Source organism: Dipteris shenzhenensis, chromosome 13 (assembly GCF_047967505.1).
Source record: "Dipteris shenzhenensis isolate YYH24624 ecotype China chromosome 13, Dip_SZ_1.0, whole genome shotgun sequence".
Lineage (NCBI taxonomy): Eukaryota > Viridiplantae > Streptophyta > Polypodiopsida > Gleicheniales > Dipteridaceae > Dipteris > Dipteris shenzhenensis.
Genome location: NC_141608.1, coordinates 11,166,417 through 11,194,160, shown reverse-complemented (window position 1 = coordinate 11,194,160; position 27,744 = coordinate 11,166,417). Strand labels below are relative to the sequence as shown.

Below are 27,744 nucleotides of genomic sequence, written 5' to 3'. Positions count from 1 at the left end.
GTCGTCAAATGGTGCACATCATGCCCTAGTCCCCTAATAAGGACTATCAGAATCTCATCAAGCATCATTGCCCTGTATGGGTTGAAGTGGTTGATTTTCCAGATTACATGAGAACAGAGCTTCCAGCCTTAGCCATGACATTGGGACAAGTGATCTGTCCCCCTCGTCCCACAGGTAATAAAAATTGTTTTTGCATCTTATGGGATACTGATAGACCAACCCCCTCTGCTATTGCAGTTGAGATTGAGGGTGTTAATTTGGGAAAGAAATATTTCACTTTAAAATGGGGCATTTTTGCTGGAGCTTGTTTCTCTTGTCACAAGTTTGGGCACCTAGCTTCTGAGTGTCCCTCTATCCTTCATCCGCCTCCTCCAGCAGCCATTCCTCTGCCATCTAATAAAGGAGGTCAGAAGACATATGTGGAAAAGACTGAAGCTAAAGGAGTAAAGCCTTCAGTTCATACAGGGAGCCAGGCCAATTCAGCTCAAAATAAGGATAAAGGAAAAAGCAAGTTAGTCGAAAATAATTCATCTTCTCACGAGGGATGGCAGACTGCAAAGAAGACGGTGCCTCTCAAACAAAGACCTCTCGAATCTCGTAATTGGGATGCTTCTGCTCCTTCTCCGGGTCAACCTTCTACCTCTTCGGGCAACCCCATCTCAAAGGCATGGGTTAATGCAGTCAAGAAGGGTCTTCCACTTTGTGAAGAAGATGATCTAGTCAGGGAATTGGATTCTGAGGGTCAGCAAGACCCTGTGGCAATGGCAGAGACTTGATGCCTTCCTTTCTTTTTGAGGACTGTTCATCTCTTGTACATATTTTTATGTGTGCTTCTCTTAAATGTATTTCTTATAATATACAGGGCCTCTGCAACCAAAATAAATGGAGGCTCCTATGGCATTATATAAATAAAACTCATCCAGATGTTGTGTGTCTGCAAGAGCATAATCAGCATTCTTTTGCTGGCCAGCATGGGTTCTTTTCAGGATATGATATATTTTATGCAGGATCTGAACAATACTCTGGGCTGTGCATTTTAGCCAGACATGATCTACAGCCCTGGATAGCATATAATGATCTTGGTGGCCGATGGATGATTATCCAATGTATAATCAATGGAGAGATTTTTGAAATAGGCTCCTTGTATGCCTCTCAAAATTCAGCTTCTAGAGCTCAAATGTGGGACTCCATCAAGCAATATCCTTGGTCTTCAAATGCTCTCCTTTGTGGTGACTTCAATAATTCTCCTCACTGGAAGGACAATACCACGCATAAATCCCATATGTTACCCTCTGAAATCCAGCAATGGGAACATATGACTTCATCACTTCAATTTACAGATTTATGGACAGCAACTCACCCTTCAGTTATGGGATTTACATATCATCATAATGCTTTTACAGAATATTGGGCCAGGCTTGATAGATGTTATCTTATTCATGCTCAGCAATATGATGAATATACATGTCAAATGTGGACTGATTATTCTCAACAACTAACTGATCACACTCCACTTTGGCTCACCCTTTCATTTGGAATGCCTCTGGATGACATGCAGCTCTCTTCAGTCAGACATGCGAGGGTGCGCATATACCTTCACACTTTGAGCAAGACTATAGTCTCCTGAATGTGCAAGATGATGACGAGGGTACAGTGGACATGATGGATTCTATTTTCAAGGGCACTACATCACATATACACATGATGTTAGAGTTTGAGGTCAATATGCAAGAGTTGCAATCAACACAATTGTATGAGAGTGCTAGGATGTCTAAACTATGGGCTTGTCGGACTTTGTGAGGTCCACAAATAGGACAAGCATGGTACCCACTTGTAACAAGTCGTGCACGCGTGCATGAATGTGTTAGTATAAGACATGCGTGCAAAAGAGAGTCATAAAAGCATGATCCTATATTATACATGTAAAGACATAACCACGTACCTGCGTACTCTCCATATCCTAGGTAGTCATGCATGGTCCACATGAAGATACCCCTGACCAAAATATCATTGTTATGTCTAGGAGCTCTAGAAATATCAAAGACTCGCACTCCTCTCCATAAGATTTATAACTCCTCTATCAAAGGTGCCATGTACATGTCCATATTTTTGGCCTGTACTTCCTTGGCACAAGTAGTGCAAGCATGAGGTGTCTCTTCTTTATTGTTAGCCATGTTGGGATATTGTGAATGAACAGCCAGAGAGGTGGTGAGTAGCGCCACTGAAGGCCCTGCGAAGTATGCTCGAAGAAGAGGCCCTGTGTGTCCCAATCACGGAGGAAACGTCTCCGCTTCTCCCAGCCAGCCCGGGAGTCTCCCTGTATCTGGTCCCACTGGCCTCTGAGGGTGTGTATAATCTCACTCCAGATGTCAGTCATGATCTGGGCAGTCGAAAGGGAGGTGCCACCGAGGATCTGCGCGCAGCGCGAGGTCCAGATGTGCCATCCTGCGATGCTGCTAATAATCTCCCAGACTGGCTGCCTCTCCTGAGATCCTGTGCCAGCCTCTGCCAGGTGCGGCGGAATGCTCTCAAGCGGCCCCCACGTCCCCTGTGTGATAAGGAACGTGGGGTCCTACAGACATGCCTCGAACAAGTGATGAAAACCAGGTGCGGTGCTGCACCAGCAGAACGCGCCCCAAGTGATCAAACCTAACTCCGGTGCTGCGCGAGTAAGGATCCCGAAGGTCCACCTCCACACTTCTTGGGCGCGAGTGCAGCTCCACAGGCAGTGTTTTGGTGACTCCTCGTCCTCATGACAGATCTGAAAACGTCCATCCTAACCTACCTGCCGCAACCAGCTCCCCACTGGAAGACCTTTGTGGGCGAGAAGCCAAAGGAAGTAGGAGATCTTCCGCGGCCGCCAGCTCTCCCACAAGGCCTTCCAGAAGGCCTGCAAAAATAACCTGGAGATACCCTGAGCATACCAACTGGGCCGCTGGGTGGGAGGGCGGCTTTGCATCCTCCCGAGAACTCTCCTGCCCAATGTCGTGCTGTAGGCAAAGAAAGAGGTCGGCCCCTGACCTGCTGTCACAATCTCTGGCCATCTCCACTCTCCTGGGTCCCAATCAAGCTCTGACAAGGCCCGCCCCTCCTAGAGCCAGAGTCGCCATAACTGCAGCTGATCCTGCTCTATATTGGGATCGGTCCGCCAAACCTTCCCCACGAGGCCTCGACCCGAACCGTCTGCCATGGGAGTAGGGGGTCGATGAGCACATCCTCTCTCCTGAGTCGGCCGTCCCCCATAACCGCGAAAAAGGAAACAGAGGTGTCGTCCATCTGACCTGCAACCACCAGTGGGATGCCACGGGGGGTGAACTGTCCCAGCCAACGGTCATCACCAGGCATGAGGATCTGAACCTCGGGTGGAACCAACCAATCAGCTCGAATCGCTCCGTCTATCTCCGTGCGTCTCGCCTGAGCTTCACGGGCACCTCCAGCTGCGACTGCTAGAGCAGCGGTCTCCAAGTGTCTGTACGTGTCCCTCCAAACTCGAAGGGATCGGGCTGGCCCTCGCATCCAGCCGTCCCACCTGATGTGTGATCTCTCCCCCAGCTGAAGGCCCTCGGCATCTCTGACCTGACCGTTCCAGATGAGCGGCTGGCGATCGATCTCCTCCTGACAGCTAGGAGGGGACTGTATGAGACTTAGGCGGAGCCGCCTCCAAACCATGAGGAGGCTACGAACGAGTGGGGAGCGGGGCTGAGTGAGCGGGGCGGAAGTAAAGATCCACCTGAGGGACGGTAGCCACTCTCCACCTCGGCGCGGGACACAAGAACCGACCCCCTGCTGAAGTAACATCTTCCACGTTTGCCCCCCCGGGGTCAAACCGCGGATAACTAACTTGCCCAGCAGGGCCTGACTCTGAAGCTCTGGATCAATGACCCCCAAGCCACCCTCAGCCTGCGGAAGAATGACTGTCTGCTAGGCAACCCTGGCTCTGGTATCTCTGAGACCGTCCCCCCCGGACCACAGGAAGTTCCGGACCAACCTCCTAAGCTGTGCCACGCTGGATCTCGAGAAACACCAACAGGAAGCCACATACCATGCCGTGGCTAGGAGGACCTGGTTGACTACAAGAGCACGACCTGCAAGAGAGAGCTTAGTAGTGCTCCAGAAAGCCAGCTTCCGTCGAATGGAATCTAGCACCGGGAGAAACTGCTGAGCTGGCGTGATATCCAGGCCGACCTCAAAGCCGAGATATCTAGCTGTCTGTCCCCGTGGGATCCACCTGAAACCCAAAAACGTCCCCCACTGTGAGCACGCACCGGGGTTTGTGAGAAAACCAACTGATTTGTTCCAGTTGATTTTCGCGCCGGCTGCCGAACAGAAGACCTCTAGGGCCATCCTCACCCTCTCCAGCATCATCTCATCATCCTGGACATACAGTGTTGTGTCATCTGCATACTCCGAATCCAGGAGCCCCGTGTCCTCCCTGATGGGAAGGCGAACATCCCAAAGCCCGGTCGACCTCGCCCGAAGGTAGTATGTCATAGCCTCGGCGAAGAAGAGAAACAGGTAAGAAGCAAGGGGGCAACCTTGACGCACTGATCTCTCCAAACGAAATCGCTCTCCCATTCTGCCGCCGATGATGACCCTGCTAGAAGCTGTCCTGTATAACGCTGAAATACACTGAATCCATCCTGCTGGGAAACCTAGTCGCTCCAGAGTACCCTCCAGGAAGGACCAGTCCACTCGATCGTAGGCCTTCTCAAAGTCGAGAAGTAGGATGGCTAAATGTGACCCACTGTGCTGAGCCCACTCCGCCGCCTCTGAGAAGGTGAAGACATTATCCAGGATACTGCGATCCTGGACAAAGCCTGTCTGAGTGTCATGAATGAGGTCAGGAAGTAGAGGCCGAACTCTGGCGCTGATCATCTTGGCAAGGATTTTGTAGGCAGTGGTGAGGAGAGTGATCGGGCGCCACTAACGGATCTCCTATCGATCTCCTCCCTTCCGGATGAGGCAAATCAGTGCCGAGGAGAGGCTCTCTGGCATATATCCGCTACTGAAAAACCTCTGGAGGGCTGCTAGGAGGGGCTGATGGATCTGATCCCAGAAGGAGGTGAAGAAAGCGCGAGATAGCCCATCCTCGCCAGGGCATTTCTATTCGTCGATGGCCATCAAGGCCTCCAACATCTCGTCCGTAGTGAACGGTGCCAACAACATCGCCTACATGCTGGGCTGAACCAGGGCTAGAATGTGCCTCCACACCTCCTCGCGGGAGTGTCGAGTGCGAGGGGCAAGCTGCTCCTGCTAGAAAAGAGTCCTGTAGAAGTCGGTAGCCAACCCCAAGACCTCACCCGGATCAGTAACGATGTGCCCCTCCGCAGTCCTAAGACTCCGTAGCTGGTCACCTGCTGCTCTGCTGATCTCTTACTCCCTTTGGTTCCGATTCCAACATTGAATGTAAGAGACAGGCTTCAAGATTGGCACCTTCAGTCTTCAAGTCCAAGAATATCCTCTCGGCCTTTGCATTTATTGACTTCTATACAGGCTTATCGATTGATATTACCTCCTCCTTGGATTGCTCATCCTGCTAATTCTCTATGGCATCTGAATAAGTCATTAGCCTAGTGGAAAGGAAAATTGCAATTGATATGGAAGTTGAAAATGCCATTGAAGTAGAGACTCTTTCTATGATGATGCATTGTTGGTATTCTTCCAGTGGGAGTGAAATTGGCTCAAAGAAGAATTGCCTCACCTCTTTGTCCAAGATGTCAACATACTCCTCAGAGTATTCCGCATTTATTGTGGTTTTGTTCATATTCCAGAGATCTTCTAGACAAGATCTCCTATTTCTTATCTCTCAGATTTCCTGCACACAGGTTCTTCAGGTTTTTCTAGATGTATGGCAAACTATCAGCTTCTTTGTCCCAGTATTCTTTTTCTTCCAATGGATCAGATACTGGGCCTTATGGACCCTCTGGCTGCAGCGAAATCATGCATATCTGAATTCTCCCCTTCAGCACCCTTATGAGTTCTTCCGAGCCTCATTGCGGCAGTCTTTATATGATGCCTTACATGAGGAAGATTTGGATGTTTCTTGTATTCAGCTTTTCTTTTACTGCCTTTGATGGATAGGGCATTGGCTCTTTTCTTGAGCACTGCCTTGATGTAAATGAATGTTTCATAATATAATTTTCTTGATTTCACCCAAAAAAAAAAAGTGTGTATGTGTGTGTGTGTATGGTACTTTTTTTACCCACAACAATATGCAGACTTTAGCCCTCATCTCCTCATAGATTTCTCATTGGGCTTGTCAGATCATGCCCCATTATGGATGAATCTGCACCTTGGTATGCCACTGGATGATTTGCCACCTTTTTCCAGTCGATTATTACATGTTAGATGTACTAGTTACACAGGACTAGCTCAGGTTAGCCTGGGGAGGCTTAGAGCTAGGCAGGCTTGATTCTCGGGTTGAGTGGCAAGGGTACGGACTATTTATAGGTCTTCGCTATTTTTGGCGCTCGGAGCCCGAGTCTATAAAAGGGGCCCAGGGGGTTCAGTTCTCAGTGTGCAGTTGGGAGCAAGTCTCGTTCCCAGGTGCTAGGTCTAATCCTGGATTGAGTCGCGGACGCGCGCCTGCATCTTAGCGTAGCCCAAGGCCCAGTGGCAGATCCAGGGCTTCACAGCGCCACCTGGTGGTATGGGACAACAGGCTGGTTTGGATCTGATTGGGAGTTCGTGCCAGTAGCTCAGCTCGTGGCTCGGAGGGGACATCTCCTGATTCGGGATCACATCCCGTAGATGTCATGGTTGGGTGGTGAGCAGCCTGCTCAGATCTCACGTGGTGTGTGGTTGTTTTGCAGATCAAGGGTTTCAGGAGTGCTGGGATGTGTCACTTATGGCCTGGGGAAATTATTCGACCCAATCAAATGGTTCATCATTTGGGCTATCCCTTGGGTTGGTCCATTACTCGTCGCCAACAAGCTGATTGGATTTTAGCAAAGATGAAAAAAAAGCTTGAATATTGGAAGCTGGTAACATGGCCTCTACATGTCAGGCTATGAATTGTTCAATCGATTTTGGTGGCCTATATTCAGTTTTATTTGCCTTTGATAATGTTCAGCAAGGCTAAACTTTCTTCTTTTATGTAAACTGTTTTGGAAACTTTTTGGTGTTCAAAACATGGTAAGAGGAGTTTGAGATTGCTTTCACTACAGCATCTTTATTCGCAAAAAATGCATGTGAGATTGAATGTCCTTAATATTCAGGTGCATATTCTTGCTCACAAAGGGAAGATGATGCTGCAGTTTTTGCAGGGTTCTCAACCTTGGACTACTATGATACACCATTTGCTTTTACAGCTCACCACTCCTACTTTTGGATATTGACAGCCTACACAATTGGATTTTATTTTGGGTTGTATTGATGAAAGAATCAAAGGTTTCCCTTTCGTCTCTAGTATGTTACTGGATTGGAAGCATGTCCTCTCTCATTTGGAATGGCATGGTCGAGATTCCTTGCAAGGCAACTCTCTAAGGGCACAGAGTATTCATTGGTCAAAGGCTTTTGCCCCTCCATTGGCAATGCAAGAGCCTAGACACTCATATTTTCTTAGTTTAAAGGGGATCCACTCAGTTACAAATGTCATTCGGGATGATGGATTTTCCCTTCCTTTTCCTTTGGCTGCTACAAAATTTGGTCTTGGTATGCATTATAGATCCATTTAGCAGACTATTACTGGCATGCTTCAACCTTTTCAGCCCATTCCACCTTTGGAACTTCAAGACCGTCTTCATCAAGAGTGGACTCTTTCTTCTCCAGGGTCATCTTTACGTCCTTTACAGCTGTCACATATTACTGCCTCTTCATTATACAAAGTGCTATTGCCCCCACCATGGGTTTCTCACAAGCTGAATCAGATTTGGTGAATGAATCGCATAGCAAAGTGGTGGCGGAAGAGATTGAGACAAATTTGAAATTCTAAAATTCCACTTCGACAACATGTCTCCTTCTGGTGAGTTTTGTTGGGAGTTTCTCCATCCGGGCAACTTTTGGCATGCAGGAATATTGCTCGGGCTGTTTGTCGTAGATGTTTAGCTCTTGGGAGTCTGTGCCCCATCTTCTTTGGCATTGCTCCCATACTCGTGATTTTTTGAGTTTCCTTGGGCAGCGCTTACGAACTCGATTTCCAAATCTTACATTTGGGAAGTCATTCTAGATCTTTGGGATACACCCACCTAGATAGGGTTTTGATTTATTTTTTGTTTGGGTTCGCTATTAAGCACTTTGGACTCCATGGAAGGATAGAAATCATAGAGTCTTTAGTGATCCTACTTTTTCACTTTTTTCTTTCTTTAGGTACTCTCTGCAGCAATCCTTCTATGATTGTTTGCAGACCAAGTACATAGATCATGATGTATCTCTATTCTATGTTGAGGTTTTCTCTTGATGTATTTTCCATCATCCTATTCTGAGATGATGATTCTGTAATATAAAGGAACTCAATTTTTCACCCAAAAAAAAAAAAGTATGTGTACGTATGTATGTATGTATTTGTATATGTATACGTATACGTATATGTGTGTATGCATGTATATCGATATAGATATAGATGTATCCCACAAAAAATGGAGGTTCTGAGAAAAAATGAAAGTTTTTCTCTACCTCTAAGAAAGATAGTTCGAACACTGCACATTCCAAGAAAAGAACCGATCTTGCAAAGTTAGCCAAGGCATGCAAAGTGCGACTATGTTTCCAATATATTTAACATGGCCACTTGAGTAAAGAGTCGCCTATGAAGACCAGTACGACCATTCAAATGATGGAAGTCACAACTGAGTCAGTGTTTCCTCATTGAAAATTTTCATTTAGAGTCTACCCATTGTGGTGATTGTAAAATTAGTCCGTTTCTGTTCAGGCCTATTGATTTTAATTAAGATAAAACAAATAGTTTTAGATCATGAAGTATGTACCCTAGGTTAGGCCTACTTGCAACTTTATTGATCATAAACACGTGCAAAGGCTCCAAATCCCAACAATAACTAGCGACCATTTATATTGTGTAGATGGTGTTGGATGAAGGACAAATTTGGGATCAGACGATTCCAAATCCTCCTTTGCAGATTCAGGACTACATGAAGAGTTACCATTCCTTGTAATGAATCTAGATAGGGAAGTTATGAGCTTGACACAAATTATTTGTTTGGGTGGGGGTCCTCATACCTGGTGAGCTCTTTCACACATTTCTTTTTTGCCAAATATTTCTGTATGTGTGGCAAATAAATAGGTTTTCATATGGTCCAGTAAAGCATTCCAAATACATACAACAACTAGACACAAAATTACCTTCAACCTGTCCCAGCACCACCAAAAGTGTTTTAAGAAGATGTCTTCGGACACGTCCACCCTGCATAGTAGCGTACTCAACTGTGAAGCAGTCAATCAATTCTGGGACCATGGCATTCAGATGGCATACTTCCCATAAAAAATGTTACATAAAGTAAAGGAAAACTGTGAGAAAGCAAATTAACCTGTTGATCTTGAACCTCTCGCGAACATCAATAAGATGAGGAGAAGTAAAAAGCCCAGTTTTGTAGCCACACTCTCGCAAAATGCTCGCAGCAAATGTACATGTGGAACCCTGACATTGAGCACTGTATTTTAAAACTAATAAGAGATGTCTCAAAGATGTTGATACATCAACATTACCTAAAGGATATCTTTCCAAAACAAGTACCTTGCCTTTAGTTCCAGCCACATGAATGATACTCAGCTTTGAAAGGGAATCTTCCAGCTCAACTATCTGTACAGAATCAAAATGCCTCAATGACCTTGCTTTGTTTGATGCATGGAAAACAATGGAGCTTCTCCAAGGCAAATCATGAGATTACTTTTCAGAAAAAGGAGGGCTTGCCAAACCCATAAATTGGAAAGTACAACAGTATAGATAGCAGAAAAACTCACTAAAGTTTAGTTGACAAAAAAAACAACTGAATAATAAAGGTAAAAGCAGCCCGAAAGGAGCAATTACTGATCTAACTTTGATTAAGACACTCCCATATTCCCTATGTTGTATTAGCTTTTTAAAATAAGTTCTACTCCTTAATGGAGGCTAAAACAATCATCATCATCATCATCGCTGACCCCCTCTTAGGCTTGAATTCTCCACCAGCCCTCCCCAGATGGTTATCATAATGCCACCAGTCATCACCCTCTCCATGAGCTCAGAGACTTCTCTCTCTTTATGGTATCATTATGATCATGGATTTTTTCTTGTGTTCATCATGAGTGTTGATGCCTATTTAGAGGCTCCACCCCTCAGCTCATTGTACCAGTTTTTTTCAGTCTCGTAGATTTGAAAATCAGCTTCTGCCTCAGAACCTCCCCCTAACTTCCAGCAGGTCTACAAGCCGCGGTTCTACATCAAAGTGCCGGGAGGAGCTACAGGTCACGTTGTTGCCTATCAATACCTACTAGCACGTCGCACCTCAGCTACAAGCCCTCACTTCAGTTTGCCACCGCACTCTTTGCTCAAGTCGCTGTTCATAACTCCAGTCGAGTTAGCCTTAGGACATAGTGGAGCAGAGAAGAAAGAGGAGATAGCTGAAAGCGAGCAGAGTGGATCAGAGGGAAGAGAAGACGTGGAGTGGCTAAGCTAGAGACGCAGAGACCCCGCACGATGTGGAGAATGACCACAGCACGCACAAAGGAGGTTCAGCCCATTTCAGCCATCCTCACAGGGGGCCATCCGAGCAGAGGTGTCACTCTTGATATGGCTCAAAGATCACAGAGACCAAGCCCTCCGCCACAGCGAGAGAGGACTCCACAGATACCGATACGAGACATCTTCACATTAAAGCCACCATGGCACTTGGATAGGTATTTGTTGAGAGCTAGTTTTGAGAGTTTGATTTTCTGAGATTGTTAGCATAGCACTGAGCAAAGGGCCTTAGCGAGCCCTTTGCCTCAGCCCACAAAGCTTGTATCAGTCACCCTTTGATTTTAGTTTGTCTCATAGGCCCGTGAGCCCTCTTGAAGACGTTAATCTCTCTCTCTCTCTCTCTCTCTCTCACACACACACACTTTTTTTAAGTGAAAACTTTTGATTGATTATATTACAAGAGTAGCGACCTCAAAATGAGGTAGCCCAAATTACATCAACTGAAAATCTCAGTGTATGCTAGATATACATCATGATCCAGTGCATTTGCAAGCAATCAAAGAAAGATTGTTGAAGAGAACGCTTAAAAAAAGGAAACAAGGAAAAGACTTTACAGTTCCTGTCCATCCATAAAGTCCCGAGTGCCCAATAGCGAACCCAAACAAAGAAAAGATGAAACTCTGGTCTGGGTGGATGAAAACCAAAGAGCCAGAAGGACTTCCCAAAAGAAACTCTCTCTCTCTCTCTCACACACTTTTTTTTAAGTGAAATCTTTTATTTCTGTGTGGGAAACCCCAAAAAGAGGTGAAAACCCACTAATAAGTACAAAGAAAAAATTTACAAGTAAAGCCTCAAAGCAAAAGTCATGAGGCAGCCAAGTAAAAAGTTACAAGATCAAACTAGAGGAGGATCAAACACAACATCCTCTAGGTTTCAGATTGTTGCTTTGTAAAAATTGATGTAGTGAAGAGATTGCACCATCAATAAAAACCATTTGTTTTTTGCCCTTGTGATTCTTCTTAATATAAGCTGGAAGTCTGAATTTTTGAATCACAGGGTCAAAAACCTGTTGCAACATAGGATGAAAAGACTCCAGAGAAAAAGAAACATTTGTATCCTGAATAGAAAGAGACTCTGGCACAGTCTTCACAGTCATAGGAACAGGATCAGTATCTGTACTCTTTGAAGAAGGAGTATCGGATGAAAGAGCTGCATTAGATAAATCATGAGTCAGCATGTCAGCTTCAGTCGGGATATCAACCTGAGAGAGAGCATGTGAAGCATCTTGTAAGATCCCCTCTGCAAGGGGCACATCCATATCCTGAGGAGAAGGCTGATGGTGCACAATAGTGGTACAATCCTGAGCTTCTTTAGCAAGAGAAAGATTGACCTGAGATTTATCTACCTTCCTCTAGTAGTGCTTCGGAGCAGTAGAAGAAGGCTTCTCCAATGAAGCCATAGCAGAAACCGAAGGAGAAGGGAGAGTAACCTTGACAGCTGAAGAAGGAGCAAGAGGAGTGGTCCTGGATGCAGAAAGACAATCACATGCAAAATAACCAACCTGTCGGCACAGATAACATGCAGTGGGAAAAGATGCAAAGTGCAGCCTAATGCGCATTGGATGGGCAAATCCCAACTCAAGATCCAGAGTAGATGGCACGGGCTGCATCATATCCCACGAAAAGCAAAGGCGAACATCACGGGAAGCTTGCAAGAACTCCTGTCGCAGAACATGAAGAGGCCTCCCCAAAAGTGTTGCAAGAGTAGGAAGATACTAAAGAAGAGGCAGAGCCAGTGCTTTGAGAGTTATCCAGACCAGACAGTGTGTCAGAAGGGTAGCAGATGGATCGAAAAGTGGATCCCAGGGCATCACATAAGCAAAGAAACCAGCCCTAGGAATACCAGCACGACTGACAAGTCGCTCCACCACATTAGTTGAAGAACAATAGGCATAATAAAACCCTTTGCCCAGAAAGACAAAGGAGGAAATACAATCTGAACCCACTGCTGCTTCAGCCCACCGACGAAGATAAGCTGCAGAAAGAACTCTGCCCATAAAGTAGAGACACACCCCAAACTGTTGAGCCTGTCGAAGACCTGAAACCAAAAGGGCAGAATTCAAAGAACAAACAAAGGGGGAACCTGATGAAAGAACATCTGTAACAGAGGCTAAACATAACTAGTGCAGAAGATCCAGCTGAAGGGAAGAAGAAGGGCCATATGCGAGATCAAGCTTCACCGATTTGAAAGAGCATGAAGGAGCCAAAACACCTTGTTGGGGTAAAGGCACATTGCCACCCCTTTATTAAAGATATGACACCTATGACTGTCTTAAGACAGTCATAGGGTAAAAACCTAATCCTAATAAAACCTAAGAGTTTGTGGTGTGGCTCATCACTTCACACCCGCATGTTTGGAGTCTTCTCTCTCTCTCACTCTCTCCCCCTGGTTCTTCTTCTCCCTACCTTCCCCTTCAACTGGTATCAGAGCTATCTATCCTTCCCCCTCTACCCTTGCCTACCCACCCCCTCTACCTATCCTCAGCTCAGCGCAGGGCAGCGCAAGCAGTAGCGCGGGCAGCGTGCAGGCAGCGCGTGGGCGCAGCTGGGCGTCGAATCGCGTACGGACGTACGGCCGTCCGTACATCCGTACGGACACCGTACGGTCGACCGTACAATACGGATCGCCGTACGGACTGCGACAGGGAGGTACATTTTTCGTCTGGGAGCAGCGCGAGGAACTGCTGCGTTAGAAATCTGCGTCAAGGAAGGTTTTTTGTTCGGATTTTTTTTTCGAACCCTGCACAAGTACACGAGCTGAAGTACAGCTCGTACAGCTGGAATACGAGTTGTGTGCCGCACGAGTGCAACTGAATGTGCATCTAGGCACGCAGGCCTAGGAAGCATTCGAGGAGGAAGAAGAAGAAAATCTTGAATTTCGAGAAAAGTACAGCAGGTACAGCGAGGAGATTTAGACTTTTCCCGAGGTGCATTGTATTGCGTGAAGTACAGCAAGTACTTTTTCTTTTATTTCCCTCCTGCTTGGAGGAGGACTTGTGCACAGATATCGGCATTTATGCATCTGACAGAGGATATATGCTTTTACTGGGTTTGAATCTCAGTTTACGGGTGAGCAGATCATAGGGCTTTTGCCCGGCAGTTGATGCTTTGTATGCCTTGAGGTAGTGTGGTGCCAGAGTGCACACATTTGTCTCGATTTCCGCAGTGTGGAGGTGACATTTTCTTGCAGGTCACATTTCTTGTGCAACACTCAGAGAACCTCAGTTGAGCCATGCTTGGCCAGGGTGCATCGAGTTTACTCGGTCCCTAACTGTCCATCGTTGACAGTGCTCAAAAGGTTCCTCATTGAGTGTTTGTACGTTGGGATCTGTGTATGCCACTTCTACACAGGGCAGTATATGCATTACACTGTTAGTTGATTTTGTCAGAGAGATTTGCACATTGTATGCCTTATCCCTCATTGTTGAGGTTGGTTTTCACTTGGTACAGGTGTCAAATCAAGGGGCTTTTGCCCAGATTTTGCTTGAGAGCACTTGGGTTACTGTCAGAGATCTTCAGATACCTTTTATCCCCTTGGCAGAAGGGTGATTGCTTGGGATTTATCCCATTTTCTGTTGCAGGTTTTGTGACAGGCTGAAGTGTCTGGAGCTTTTTTTTTTCAGTAAAGTGTATGCCAAGTGGTTTATGCATATTAAATCAGTGCAATACCTCATCTGAGGTGGGAGAAGTGATCAGGACAGCAGTGTTTTGTGCTTTGTCAGCTGATGATGCACTGTTAAAGCACTTGTGAAGCAACTGCAGCATTCTGAAATTACTGTTTTTTTTTTCTGAGAAATCAGAATTTTATGCCTATTTGAGCACGGTACAGTGTGTCAAAAGGTACAGTAACTGGAGGAAATTTACTGTTTTGCTGCAGATTCTTTTGACAGTAAAAACAGCACTATTGTGAGTGCTTCTAGCTCTTGATAGAGCAGGTTTTTTCTGAGAAATCAGAATTTTATTCAGTCAAAAACTTTCCTTATCTGATATGGCATCAGGGGGAAGTGAATCATCAATTCTGAACATAAAGAAATTGGAAGGAGCACACAATTATGCATTATGGGCAGAACAGTGTTTGAATGTACTTCTGTTAAAGAAGATTTCTAAGCCCATAAGGGTGAAGGGTGTCAAGCCATCTGACATGGCAGATGATGAATGGGAAGAGCTTGATTTCTCCGCAAGGGCAGCTATCATGCTTACTATTTCTGATACTCTTGTGTTCAATGTTCAGGCTGAAAAGACCTCTTATGGCCTATGGCAGAGGCTAGCAGAGTTGTATGCCCAAAAGAGTTCAGCCAGTAAGGTTTATTGGTTGAAGAAGCTGGTTGATCTTCGCATGAAGGAAGGTACAACTATGACCTCACACTTGAGTGAGTTCAATGCCATCTTTACACAGCTGATTGCACAGGGTTTGAATCTTGATGAGGAGTTCAAGGCTACCTTCTTGTTGTGTACCCTCCCTGAGAGTTGGGACACTTTCAAGACCACCCTGTCAAATTCAAATATCATTCTTATGTATGCTGATGTGGAGAGCTCTCTCCTTATGGAGGAGATGAGCAGGAAGAATAATGCGGGCAGCAAGTCTTCAAATGCTTTGCAGGTACAGGAAAGAGGCAGGACTCAGCAGAAGGGGAGATCTGCTAGTAAGTCCAAATCCCGCAGTTAGTCCCGTGGCAAAAAGGATATTGAATGCTTTTATTGTGGCAAGAAGGGACATGTGAAGTCTAAGTGCTTCAAGTTCATACGGGATCAGAAAGCCAAGAAGGCTGAAACAAAGGATGCAGGCAGTGGAAGCAAAGGCAAAGGCAAGGCCAAGGCAGATGACTTGGATGCAGTGAATGTTGCAGCAGAGGATAGTGACACTGACAGACATGATGTTTTATGCTCTTCTGCTGTAATTGCACATACTTTGGTTATTGATGGCCATGACATGCACACCTGGCTCTTGGATTCGGGTGCTTCTTTTCATGTTACTCCTCATAGGGAGTGGTTTACTTCCTACACAGGTACTCATGGAGTTGTTCATCTTGGGAACAACTATGCATGTCAGATTGCAGGGATTGGCAGTATACAGATAGTATTCCCTGATGGACGCATTTTTATGCTTCATGGTGTCCGCCATGTGCCGCAAATCAAGAAAAATCTGATTAGCACTGGCTTGTTGGATGACAGTGGTTACCACACCACATTTGGGGATTCCAAATGGGTGATTACTGATGGCCAGGTTGTAGTGGCTGAGGGTTATAAGAGTGATACCTTGTACCCTCTTTATGTTTCCAGTGTGGGTAATCATGTTGTTGCCATAACCGAGCTGCCAAAGGTTTCATTGTGGCATAGCCGGTTGGGACACATGTCTGTTAAAGGAATGCAAGAACTGTCACGTTTGGGTTATCTGCCGTCTCTTTCTTTTTCAGATTTGCCTACTTGTGATCATTGCATATTTGGCAAGCATTCTGTGACTCCTCATAAGAGGAGAACTCCCCAGAATAGAGCACCGCTTGATCTAGTGCACACTGATTTGTGTGAGATGCCACAATTATCACTAGGGGGTGCAAAATATTTTATTACTTTCATTGATGATGCCACACGCAAAGTGTGGGTCTATTTCTTGAAGCATAAAAGCGATGCCTTAGATGCTTTCAAGAAGTTTGTCGCTCAGGTTGAGAATCGGACAGGTCGCAGGCTGAAATGCCTCAGATCCGATAATGGGGGTGAGTATGTGTCACATGCTTTTGTGCAGTTTTGTGAAGCTAAGGGCATCAAACAGGAACTCACAGCCCCTCATAATGCATCTCAAAATGGTGTAAGTGAGCGGATGAATCGAACTATTCAGGAGAAGGTTCGATGTATGTTGTCTTATGCTGCATTGCCCCATGGCTTTTGGGCAGAAGCCGTGCAAACAGCAGTTCACATTATTAACAGGTCGCCAAACAAAGCTTTGGAGTTGAAAGTGCCAGAGGAGGTGTGGTCTGGCAAGCCACCCTCATATAAGCACTTACGTGTGTTTGGCTGCGAGTGCTTTGCTCATGTACGCAAAGAACTGCGCACCAAACTGGAGCCAAAGTCTCTCAGATGCATCTTCATGGGTTATGGTGACGAAGGTGAAATGGGGTACAGGTTATGGGATCCCGTTAAACGGAAGATTATACGCAGCAATGATGTCATCTTTAAAGAGGATAGTGTACACAAGGAACCCGTGCAACCTGTGGAATACAGGAGGGTTATTTATGATGATGTTGGATAGCAAAGAATGCCCATTTATATGCAGTAGCAGGCTGCTGCAGATAACCCTGTTCAAGAGGGTATACAGGCTGAAAATCAGCCAGATAATTGTGCCAATGATGCACCACTGGATATGCCAGCAGATGGGGCTGTAGAACAGCCAGATATGGTGGTACAGCCACCCGTCATGCATGATGAACAGGCTGGACAGCAGCCTAATCCGGAACATTTTGTTAGGAGGAGCACCCGTATACAACGGCCTCCTGCCAGGTTTGTTCTAGGAGCCAATAATGTGGCTGATTTTATCATGCTGACAGATTGTGGTGAGCCTTCCAGCTTCAAGGAAGCTATGGGAAGAACAGAGAAAAGGAAGTGGGAGAAAGCCATGCAGTCAGAAATGGACTCCCTACTTCAAAATGATACATGGGACTTGGTGCAGCTACCTGCAGGCAGAAAAGTTTTGCCATGCAAGTGGGTTTACAAAGTCAAAGTGGATTCAAATGCTTTACCGAGGTATAAGGCCAGATTGGTTGCCAAGGGATTTAAGCAGGAGAAGGGCATTGACTTTGATGAAATCTTTTCCCCTATAGTCAAGATGACTACTTTGAGAGCAGTGTTAGCTCTTGTTGCTCATGAGGACATGGATTTATGTCAGATGGATGTGAAGACTGCTTTTCTTCACGGAGATCTCCATGATGAGATCTATATGAGTCAGCCAGAGGGATATGCTATTAAAGGGAAAGAGCAGCTTGTGTGTAAGCTCAAGAGGAGCTTGTATGGACTCAAGCAGGCGCCAAGAGAATGGTACAAGAAGTTTGATGCCTTCATGCAGTCCCAAGGGTATCATAGGTGTGAGACCGATCATTGCTTGTACACCAAACGGGCAAAGGATGGCAGTTTGATGCTACTCATTCTATATGTGGATGACATGCTGATTGCCAGCAAATCTCAACAGGAGATTAGTGTTTTGAAGAAACAACTGCATAAGTCTTTTGACATGAAAGACTTGGGTGATGCAAGTCATATTCTTGGCATGTGGATTACTCGTGACAGGTCCAAGGGTTTTTTGTTTCTGTCACAGAAGGAGTACATTGACAAAGTACTGCACACGTTTAAAATGGAGGGGGGGAAGTCTATTAGTACCCCGTTGCCTCCACATTTAAAACTCAGCAGTAAGGACAGCCCCAGATCAGATGATGATAAGGCTGAAATGGCCAAAATTCCGTATGCGTCTGCAGTTGGTTCTTTGATGTATGCCATGGTTGCCACTCGTCCGGATATTGCTTTTGCGGTGGGAGTCATCAGCAGGTATATGGCAAATCCAGGCAAGCGGCACTGGGAAGCAGTGAAAGGTGTTTTGAGGTATCTCAAAGGTACCAAAGACTTGTGCATATGCTATGGTAGGCAAGATGCATTGGTGCATGGTTTTACAGATTCAGACTATGCAGGGAATGCAGATAACCGGAAGTCTACTACCGGTTATATTTTCACATTTGCAGGAGGTGCTATATCATGGGTGTCTCGGTTGCAGAAATGCGTTGCATTGTCAACTACTGAAGCTGAATATGTTGCAGACACTGAGGCTTGCAAGGAAGCAATATGGCTTACTCGGCTGGTGGGAGATTTAGGCATTACAAGAGATATGCCAGTTTTGCATTGTGATAGTCAGAGTGCTATCATGTTGGCAAAGAATCCGGTCTTTCATCAAAAGACCAAGCACATAGATGTGAAATATCACTTCATCAGGGAGGTACTGGAAGACAAGCGACTTGGGCTTGTGAAGGTGCATACTGATGATAATCCTGCAGATTTGCTCACTAAGAGCTTGCCTGCAGAGCGGTTTGCACATTGCCGCCACATCATGGGATTAGGATGAGACCATTCTTATTTTATGGTCTTGTATACAGTAACTGTATATTGCTGTAATTTTTATTCTTTTCTCCCCTTTAGGCACATTGGCCTTTAGGTGGGAGGTTGTTGGGGTAAAGGCACATTGCCACCCCTTTATTAAAGATATGACACCTATGACTGTCTTAAGACAGTCATAGGGTAAAAACCTAATCCTAATAAAACCTAAGAGTTTGTGGTGTGGCTCATCACTTCACACCCGCATGTTTGGAGTCTTCTCTCTCTCTCACTCTCTCCCCGTGGTTCTTCTTCTCCCTACCTTCCCCTTCACACCTCGCTTGTGTCGAACAAAGACACGTGCAGGAGGAGCTGAGGCAGAAGGAGGAGCTGAAACGGAGAAAACAAAAGGAATCAGTTGAAGCAGCATCAAGGAAAGACAGGGAAGAAGTTGGTTGCTGTAAAGAAAGGACCGTCTGCAGAGAAGAAGTATCCAAAAGCTGTATGGGCAAAGGGTTTTGCGCAGGGAAAGGCGAAACAGTAGCGTAAAGAGGTACGGACAATCGCACAGACTGTATGGACGGCTGTACAGGTCGTCCAACATGCAGGCAGGGTACGGATGAAGGTAGAGAAGGGAGAGGCTCAGACGAGGTATAAACAGGGTGCTGTGAAACTGGTACGGCAGGCTGCAAAACATGTACGAAAGGCTGCAGGATCTGTACGGAAGCCGTACAGAAAGTTGCAGCTTGGAGCGGGTTGGGTACGAACAGATTCGTAGAGGGTGCACAAAGACATACACACTTTTTTTTTGGGTGAAATCTTTGATTGATTATATTATATGAGTAGCAACCTCAAAATAAGGTGCTACAATTACATCAACTGAAAATTTCAGTATATGCCAAAAAGACCTCATGATCTATGCAGCGGGTCTGCAAGCACAAAGAAAGATTGCTGCAAAGAACGCCTAAAAAAGCCAAACACAGAGAAAGTAGGATCACCAAAGACTACAATTCCTATATGTCCATAAAGTGCATAGTGCCCAGTAGCGAACCCAAACGAAGAAAAGATGAAACTCCGGTCTGGATGGATGAAACTCAAGCAGCCAAAAGAACTTCCCAAACGAAACAGATGGGAATCTCGCTCACAGGCGCTGTCGAAGCAGATCAAAAACTCACGAGAACACAGACAATGCCAAAACAAGTGAGGCACAGTCTCCGAAGAAGCATAACATCTGTGGCAAAGTGCAGGAGCAATGTGTCGATGAGCTAATAGCTGTCCAGATGGAAACACTCCCAAAAGCTGTCCAGATGGAAACACTCCCAAAAGAGCTCACCAAAGGGAAACCTATTGTTGAAGCGGTACTTTATAGGCCCAAAGTTGCTGTAATCTTTTCCTCCACCACTTGGCTGGGCGATGCATTCGCCAAACAGAATCACCTCTCTTTGAAACCCAAGGTTGAGGCATACACACACACACACTTTTTTTTTTTTTTTGAGAAGAAATATTTTATTGCTGTGAAATAATTACATTCATAGGTACTCCAAAAGCAGAGTAACTACTACAATGGACTGGGGAGGTCGCCTTTTTATAGCTATGAGGGCAGTAGTCGGATCAACCTAGTCGGTGGAACATCATGATCAATCAAATGAGTTTGAAAGCAATCATAAAACGATTGCCGCAGAGATCGTTTGAAAAAAACAAAAGATGGAAAAGTAGGATCACCAAAGACTCTTATGATTTTTGTCCATCCATAGAGTCCACAGTGCCCAGTAGCGCATCCAAACAAAAAATAAATCAAAACCCTGTCTAGCTAGATGAAAACCAAATAACTAGAAAAACTTGCCAAAAGTAATAGTAGGAAATCTCGCTCGAAGCCCTTGTCAGATGAGAGCGAGAAAATCACAAGTGTGTGGACAGTGCCAAAAGATGTGAAGCACAGATTCAGCAAAATGTAGACATCTGTGGCAAACAGCTGGAGCAATATGTCTATGCGCGAGTAATTGCCCAAATGGAAAAATGCCAAGTAGGACTCGCCAAAGGAAAAGCTGTTGCCGAAGAGGGACTTTATAATGCCGATGGAGACGCAACTGCTTTCTCCACCACTTTAGTGGGCGATCCATATGCCAAACAGAATTTGCTTTGTCAGAAATCCAAGGCGGAAGTAATAACACTTTATATAGAGAAGGCACTGTGATATGTGAGAGCTTCAAAGGACGGGCTAAAGAGGAAGAAGAATGTAGAGTCCAATCCTCAAGCCTATTCTGAAGTTCCAATTGAGGTACCGGCAAGAACGGTTGAAGCATTTTACACACAGACACACACACACACCAACTCTCTTTTCATTGACAAACTAGAGGATTGGATGAGAACACAAAGCAGAAAGGGAGTTGAGGTTAAATCTTAAGAAGACTCAGTTAGCTCGGACCAGCATTAAAATATTAGGGCATATTGTATCTAAGAATGGGATTGAGACAGATCCAGCAGGTAAAGTGAAAGCTTTAGTTATGCTGTCCTCTCCTGAGAATACCAAGCAATTGCATACTTTTCTCCAGAAGGTGAAGCATCTGTCGAGATTTATTTATATGTTATCTTAGATTTTGTATCCTCTTGAGCAGATGGTAAAATCTGAACCTCTGAAATGGACGACGGAGAGTGAAGAGGTGTTTGAGGCAGTTAAGAAATCATTGACTCATATTTCAAGTGTAAAGCCACCAGATTATTCTAGGACTTTTAATGTGAATCTGTCTGTAGGACCAGATGCTATTGGTGCTATTCTTTTGCAACAGGGAGAGGATTCCAGATATATGAGGCCATTCTATTATGCCAGTAGGGTAAAGAGTGAAGTAGAGAGTGTTGGGGTAAAGGCACATTGCCACCCTTTAAAATGTTACGACCACTATGACTGTCTTAAGACAGTCATAGGGTGAAAACCTAATCCTAATAAAACCTTTGAGTTTGTGGTGTGGCTCAACATATTCTTACACACCCACACTCCCTAGTGTCGACTGTCTCCTACCGTTCCACCCCCCTCTTTTCCTCACAAGTGGTATCAGAGCCTTCCTCTCCCTCTCACTCCGGTCTACCCCTCCCTCTCCCCTCGGGCCTCGTGCCCTCTGTCAGCAGGTGCGTGAGCAGGGCGCAGCAGGGCAGCAGCAAGCCGCGCGCAGCAGGTGCGCGAGCAGCCATAGCTGCAGCAGTAGCTAGCTGCTGCTAACTACTACCAGCAACAGGCAGCCGGCCGTGCAGCTGTTAGCTGCCGGGTCGTGTGACCAGCAGCAGCCGGCTGCACACAGGCAGCCGACCTCCATCAGCGGGCTGTGAACAGCAGTGTCCTCGGGACGCGTGCACGTACAGGTACAGCCGTACCGGCTGTACCCTCAGCCAAGGGAATTTCGACATTTTTTTTGGGGGATCCGTGCCCTCGCAGGTACAGAAGGTACAGCTACACAGGCACAAACAGACTTTGTTTGGGAAAGAAGGAAAAAGTGAGAGCACTCTGCTCTTTTGCGTGGTACTTACAAGTACGCGCAGGTACAGAAGTACAACGAGGTTTTTTCTTGATGCATTCCCGTAATTTTTTAGTTCTAAAACTGTGTGTTTGAGGTACAGCAAGTACACTCGTGTCCCTCGTGCTTGAGGTGACTAGTGCCACAGTGTGTGGTGGTTGCACAGTTATTTTTCGGGAAGGTCAGATGCCTTGATTTGTAGAGGGCTTTTATGCTTACACTGAGTGCAAATCTCAGTTTTCGGGTGACTATTACAAAGGGCTTTTGCCTGGAAGTATATGCAGTATATGCCTTGAGGCAGTGTGGAGCCAGGGTGCCCACATTGGTCTTGTTTCCGCAGTGTACTCAGTGACATTTCTTGCAGGTCACATTTTGTGTACGACACTTTGAAAATCTCAGTTGAGCCACGCTTGGCCAGGGCGCATCGAGTTTACTCGGTCCCTAACTGTCCATCGTTGACAGTGCTCAAAAGACTTTCTTTTCGGTGTTTGTACGTTGGGAACTGTGTTGCTATTGTGCACACAGGCAGTTTATGCATTACATTATCAGGTGAAAGTGCCAGGAGAGCGCTGAATTTTGTATGCTACCTCATTGTTGAGGGTGTTTATCACTTGGTACAGGTATTGATCAAGGGGCTTTTGCCCAGATTGTACTTGAGAGCACTTTGGTCACTGTGTAGAGACTTCAGATGTCTTTTATCCCCTTGACATAAGGGTGATTTGTTGGGATTTGTCCCGTGCTTTGTTGCAGGTTTGTGACAGGCTGAGGTGTTTGGAGCATTTTTCAGTGGTCAGTATAGTGTATGCCAGGTAATTGATGCATGTTTATTCAGTGCAATACCTCATCTGAGGTGGGAGAAGTGATTAGGACATCAGTGTTTTGTGTTTCGTCAGATGATGATGCACTTGTAAAGCACTTGTGGAACAGCTGCAGCATTCTGTAGTTACTGTTTTATGCCTATTTGAGCACGGTACAGTGTGTCAGAAGGTACAGTGACTGGAGGGAAAATTTTCTGTTTTGCTGCAGGTTTTTTTTTTTAACAGTAAAAAACAGCACTATTGTGAGTGCTCCTGGCTCTTGATAGAGCCGGTTTTTCTGAGAAATCAGAATTTTATTCAGTCATTTTTTTTTACTTACAGGGAGTCAGGCACTTTCCTTGTCTGATATGGCATCAGGGGGAATTGAATCCTCAATACTGAACATAATGAAATTGGAAGGGGCACACAATTATGCAATATGGGCAGAACAGTGTTTGAATGTACTTCTGCTAAAGAAGATTTCTAAGCCCATAAGGTTGAAGGGTGTCAAGCCATCTGGGATGGCAGATGATGAGTGGGAGGAGCTTGATTTGTCCGCAAGGGCGGCTATCATGCTTACTCTCACTGATTCTCTTGTGTTCAATGTTCAGGCAAAAAAGACCTCTTATGGCCTATGGTAGAGGCTAGAAGAGTTGTATGCCCAAAAGAGTTCAGCCAGTAAGGTTTATTGGTTGAAGAAGCTTGCCGACCTTCGCATGAAGGAAGGTACAGCTATGACCTCACACTTGAGTGAGTTCAATGCCATCTTTACTCAGCTTATTGCACAGCTTATTGAACTTGGACGAGGAGTTCAAGGCTGCATTTTTGCTGTGTACCCTCCCTGAGAGTTGGGACACTTTTAAGACAACCCTGTCTAATTCAAATGTCACTCTTATGTATGCTAATGTGGAGAGCTCTCTTCTCATGGAGGAGATGAGCAGGAAGAATAATGCGGGCAGCAAGTCTTCCAATGCTTTGCAGGTACAGGAAAGAGGTAGGACTCAGCAGAAGGGGAGATCTGCTGGCAAGTCCAAATCCCGCAGTCATTCCCATGGCAAAAAGGATATTGAATGCTTTTACTGTGGCAAGAAGGGACACGTGAAGTCTAAGTGCTTCAAGTTTATACAGGATCAGAAAGCCAAGAAGGCTGAGACAAAGGATGCAGGCAGTGGAAGCAAAGGCAAAGGCAGATGACTTGGATGCAGTCAATGTTGCAGCAGCGGACAGTGATGGAGATAGACATGATGTTTTATGCTCTTCTGCTGTGATTGCACATACCTTGGTTGTTGATGGCCATGACATGCACACCTGGCTCTTGGATTCACGTGCTTCTTTTCATGTTACACCTCATAGGGAGTGGTTTACTTCCTACACAGGTACTCATGGAGTTGTTCACCTTGGGAACAACTATGCATGTCAGATTGCAGGGATTGGCAGTATACAGATAGTATTCCCTGACGGATGCATATTTATGCTTGATGGTGTTCGCCATGTGCCGCAAATCAAGAAAAATCTGATTAGCACTGGCTTGTTGGATGATAGTGGTTACCACACCACATTTGGGGATTCCAAATGGGTGATTACTGATGGCCAGGTTGTAGTGGCTGAGGGTTATAAGAGTGATACCTTGTACCCTCTTTATGTTTCCAGTGTAGGTAATCATGTTGTTGCCATAACCGAGCTGCCGAAGGTTTCATTGTGGCATAGCCAGTTGGGACACATGTCCGTTAAAGGAAAGCAAGAACTGTCACGTTTGGGTTATCTGCCGTCTCTTTCATTTTCAGATTTGCCTACTTGTGATCATTGCATTTTTGGAAAGCATTCTATGACTCCTCATAAGAGGAGAACTCCCCAGAATAGAGCACCGCTTGATCTAGTGCACACTGATTTGTGTGAGATGCCACAGCTATCACTAGGGGGTGCAAAGTATTTCATTACTTTTATTGATGATGCCACACGCAAAGTGTGGGTCTATTTCTTGAAGCATAAGAGTGATGCCTTAGATGCTTTCAAGAAGTTTGTCGATCAGGTTGAGAATCGGATAGGATGCAGGCTGAAATGCCTCAGATCCGATAATGGGGGTGAGTATGTGTCACATGCTTTTGTGCAGTTATGCGAAGCTAAGGGCATTAAACAGGAACTCACAGCCCCTCATAATGCATCTCAAAATGGTGTGAGTGAGCGAATGAATCGGACTATCCAGGAGAAAGTTCGATGTATGTTGTCTTATGCTGCATTGCCCCATGGCTTTTGGGCAGAAGCCGTGCAAACAGCAGTTCACCTAATTAACAGGTCGCCGAACAAGGCTTTGGAGTTGAAAGTGCCAGAGGAGGTGTGGTCTGGCAAGCCACCTTCATATAAGCACTTACGTGTGTTTGGCTGCGAGTGCTTTGCTCATGTACGCAAAGAACTGCCCACCAAACTGGAACCAAAGTCTTTCAGATGCATCTTCATGGGTTACGGTGACGAAGGTGAAATGGGGTACAGGTTATGGGATCCTGTCAAACGGAAGATTATACGCAGCAATGACGTCATCTTTAAAGAGGATAGTGTACACAAAGAACCCATGCAACCTGTGGAATACAGGAGGGTTGTTTATGATGATGTCGGACAGCAAAGAATGCCCAATAATATGCAGCAGCAAGCTGCTGTAAATAACCCTGTTCAAGAGGGTATACAGGCTGAAAATCAGCCAGACAATTTTGCCAATGATGCACCACTGGATATGCCAGCAAATGGCGCTGTAGGACAGCCAAATATGGTGGTAGAGCCACCCGTCATGCATGACGAACAGGCTAGACAGCAGCCTAATACGGAGCATTTTCTTAGGAGGAGCACCCGTGTACAACGGCCTCCTGACAGGTTTGTTCCAGGAGCCAATAATGTGGCTGATTTTATCATGCTGACAGATTGTGGTGAGCCTTCCAACTTCAGGGAAGCTATGGGAAGAACAGAGAAAAGGAAGTGGGAGAAAGCCATGCAATCAGAAATGGACTCCTTACTTCAAAATGATACATGGCACTTGGTGCAGCTACCTGTAGGCAGAAAGGTTTTGCCATGCAAGTGGGTTTACAAAGTCAAAGTGGATTCTTACCGAGGTATAAGGCCAGATTGGTTGCCAAGGGATTTAAGCAGGAGAAGGGCATTGACTTTGATGAGATTTTTTCCCCTGTAGTCAAGATGACTACTTTGAGAGCAGTGTTAGCTCTTGTTGCTCATGAGGACATGGATTTATGTCAGATGGATGTGAAGATTGCTTTTCTTCACGGAGATCTCCATGATGAGATCTACATGAGTCAGCCAGAGGGATATGCTGTTAAAGGGAAAGAGCAACTTGTGTGTAAGCTCAAGAGCAGCTTGTATGGACTCAAGCAGGCGCCAAGGGAATGGTACAAGAAGTTTGATGCCTTCATGCAGTCCCAAGGGTATCATAGGTGTGAGACCGATCACTGCTTGTACACCAAACAGGCAAAGGATGGCAGTTTGATGCTACTCATTCTATATGTGGATGACATGCTGATTGCCAGCAAATCTCAGCAGGAGATTATTGCTTTGAAGAAGCAACTACATAAGTCTTTTGACATGAAAGACTTGGGTGATGCAAATCACATACTAGGTATGCGGATTACTCGTGACAGGTCTAAGGGACTTTTGTTTCTGTCACAGGAAGAGTACATTGGCAAGGTACTGCAGAGGTTTAAAATGGAGGGGGGGAAGTCTATTAGTACCCCTTTGCCTCCTCATTTAAAACTCAGCCGTAAGGACAGATCAGATGATGATAAGGCTGAGATGGCCAAGGTTCCGTATGCATCTGCAGTTGGTTCTTTGATGTATGCCATGGTTGCCACTCATCCGGATATTGCTTTTGCGGTGGGAGTCATCAGCAAGTATATGGCAAATCCAGGCAAGCGGCACTGGGAAGCAGTGAAAGGCGTCTTGAGGTATCTCAAGGGTACCAAAGACTTGTGCATAAGCTATGGTAGGCAGGATGCATTGGTGCATGGTTTTACAGATTCAGACTATGCAGGAAATGCAGATAACCGGAAGTCTACTACCGGTTATATTCACATTTGCAGGAGGTCCTATATCATGGGTGTCTCGGTTGCAGAAATGCATTGCACTGTCAACCACTGAAGCTGAATATATTGCAGCCACTGAGGCTTGCAAGGAAGCAATATGGCTTACTCGGCTGGTGGGAGATTTGGGCATTACAGGAGATATACCAGTTTTGCATTGTGATAGTCAGAGTGCTATTATGTTGGCAAAGAATCCGGTCTTTCATCAGAAGACCAAGCACATAGATGTGAAATATCATTTTATCAGGGAGGTACTGGAGGACAAGCAGCTTGAGCTTGTGAAGGTGCACACTGATGATAATCCTGCAGATTTGCTCACTAAGAGCTTGCCTACAGAGCGGTTTGCACATTGCCGCCGCATCATGGGATTAGGATGAGACCATTCTTATTTTATGGTCTTGTATACAGTAACTGTATATTGCTGTAATTTTTATTCTTTTCTCCCCTTTAGGCACATTGGCCTTTAGGTGGGAGGTTGTTGGGGTAAAGGCACATTGCCACCCTTTAAAATGTTACGACCACTATGACTGTCTTAAGACAGTCATAGGGTGAATACCTAATCCTAATAAAACCTTTGAGTTTGTGGTGTGGCTCAACATATTCTTACACACCCACACTCCCTAGTGTCGA

General features: G+C 45.5%; 1 protein-coding gene across 2 annotated transcripts in view; it reads right to left on the bottom strand.

The window, feature by feature from the left end:
- The window catches only part of LOC147895020 (folylpolyglutamate synthase-like), a 137,649-nt gene that overhangs the window by 89,310 nt on the left and 20,595 nt on the right, over positions 1-27,744 (bottom strand). Inside the window, exons 2-4 of one of the 2 annotated variants that reach the window (XM_087383590.1) lie at positions 9,686-9,751; positions 9,480-9,589; positions 9,295-9,355 (exon numbers count right to left, since the gene is read on the bottom strand). In XM_087383590.1, coding sequence (XP_087239716.1) covers positions 9,295-9,355; positions 9,480-9,589; positions 9,686-9,751 — 237 coding nt within the window. Of the gene's footprint in view, positions 1-9,294; positions 9,356-9,479; positions 9,603-9,685; positions 9,752-27,744 lie in introns of both variants that reach the window. The other variant, XM_087383591.1, reaches the window with a different exon arrangement.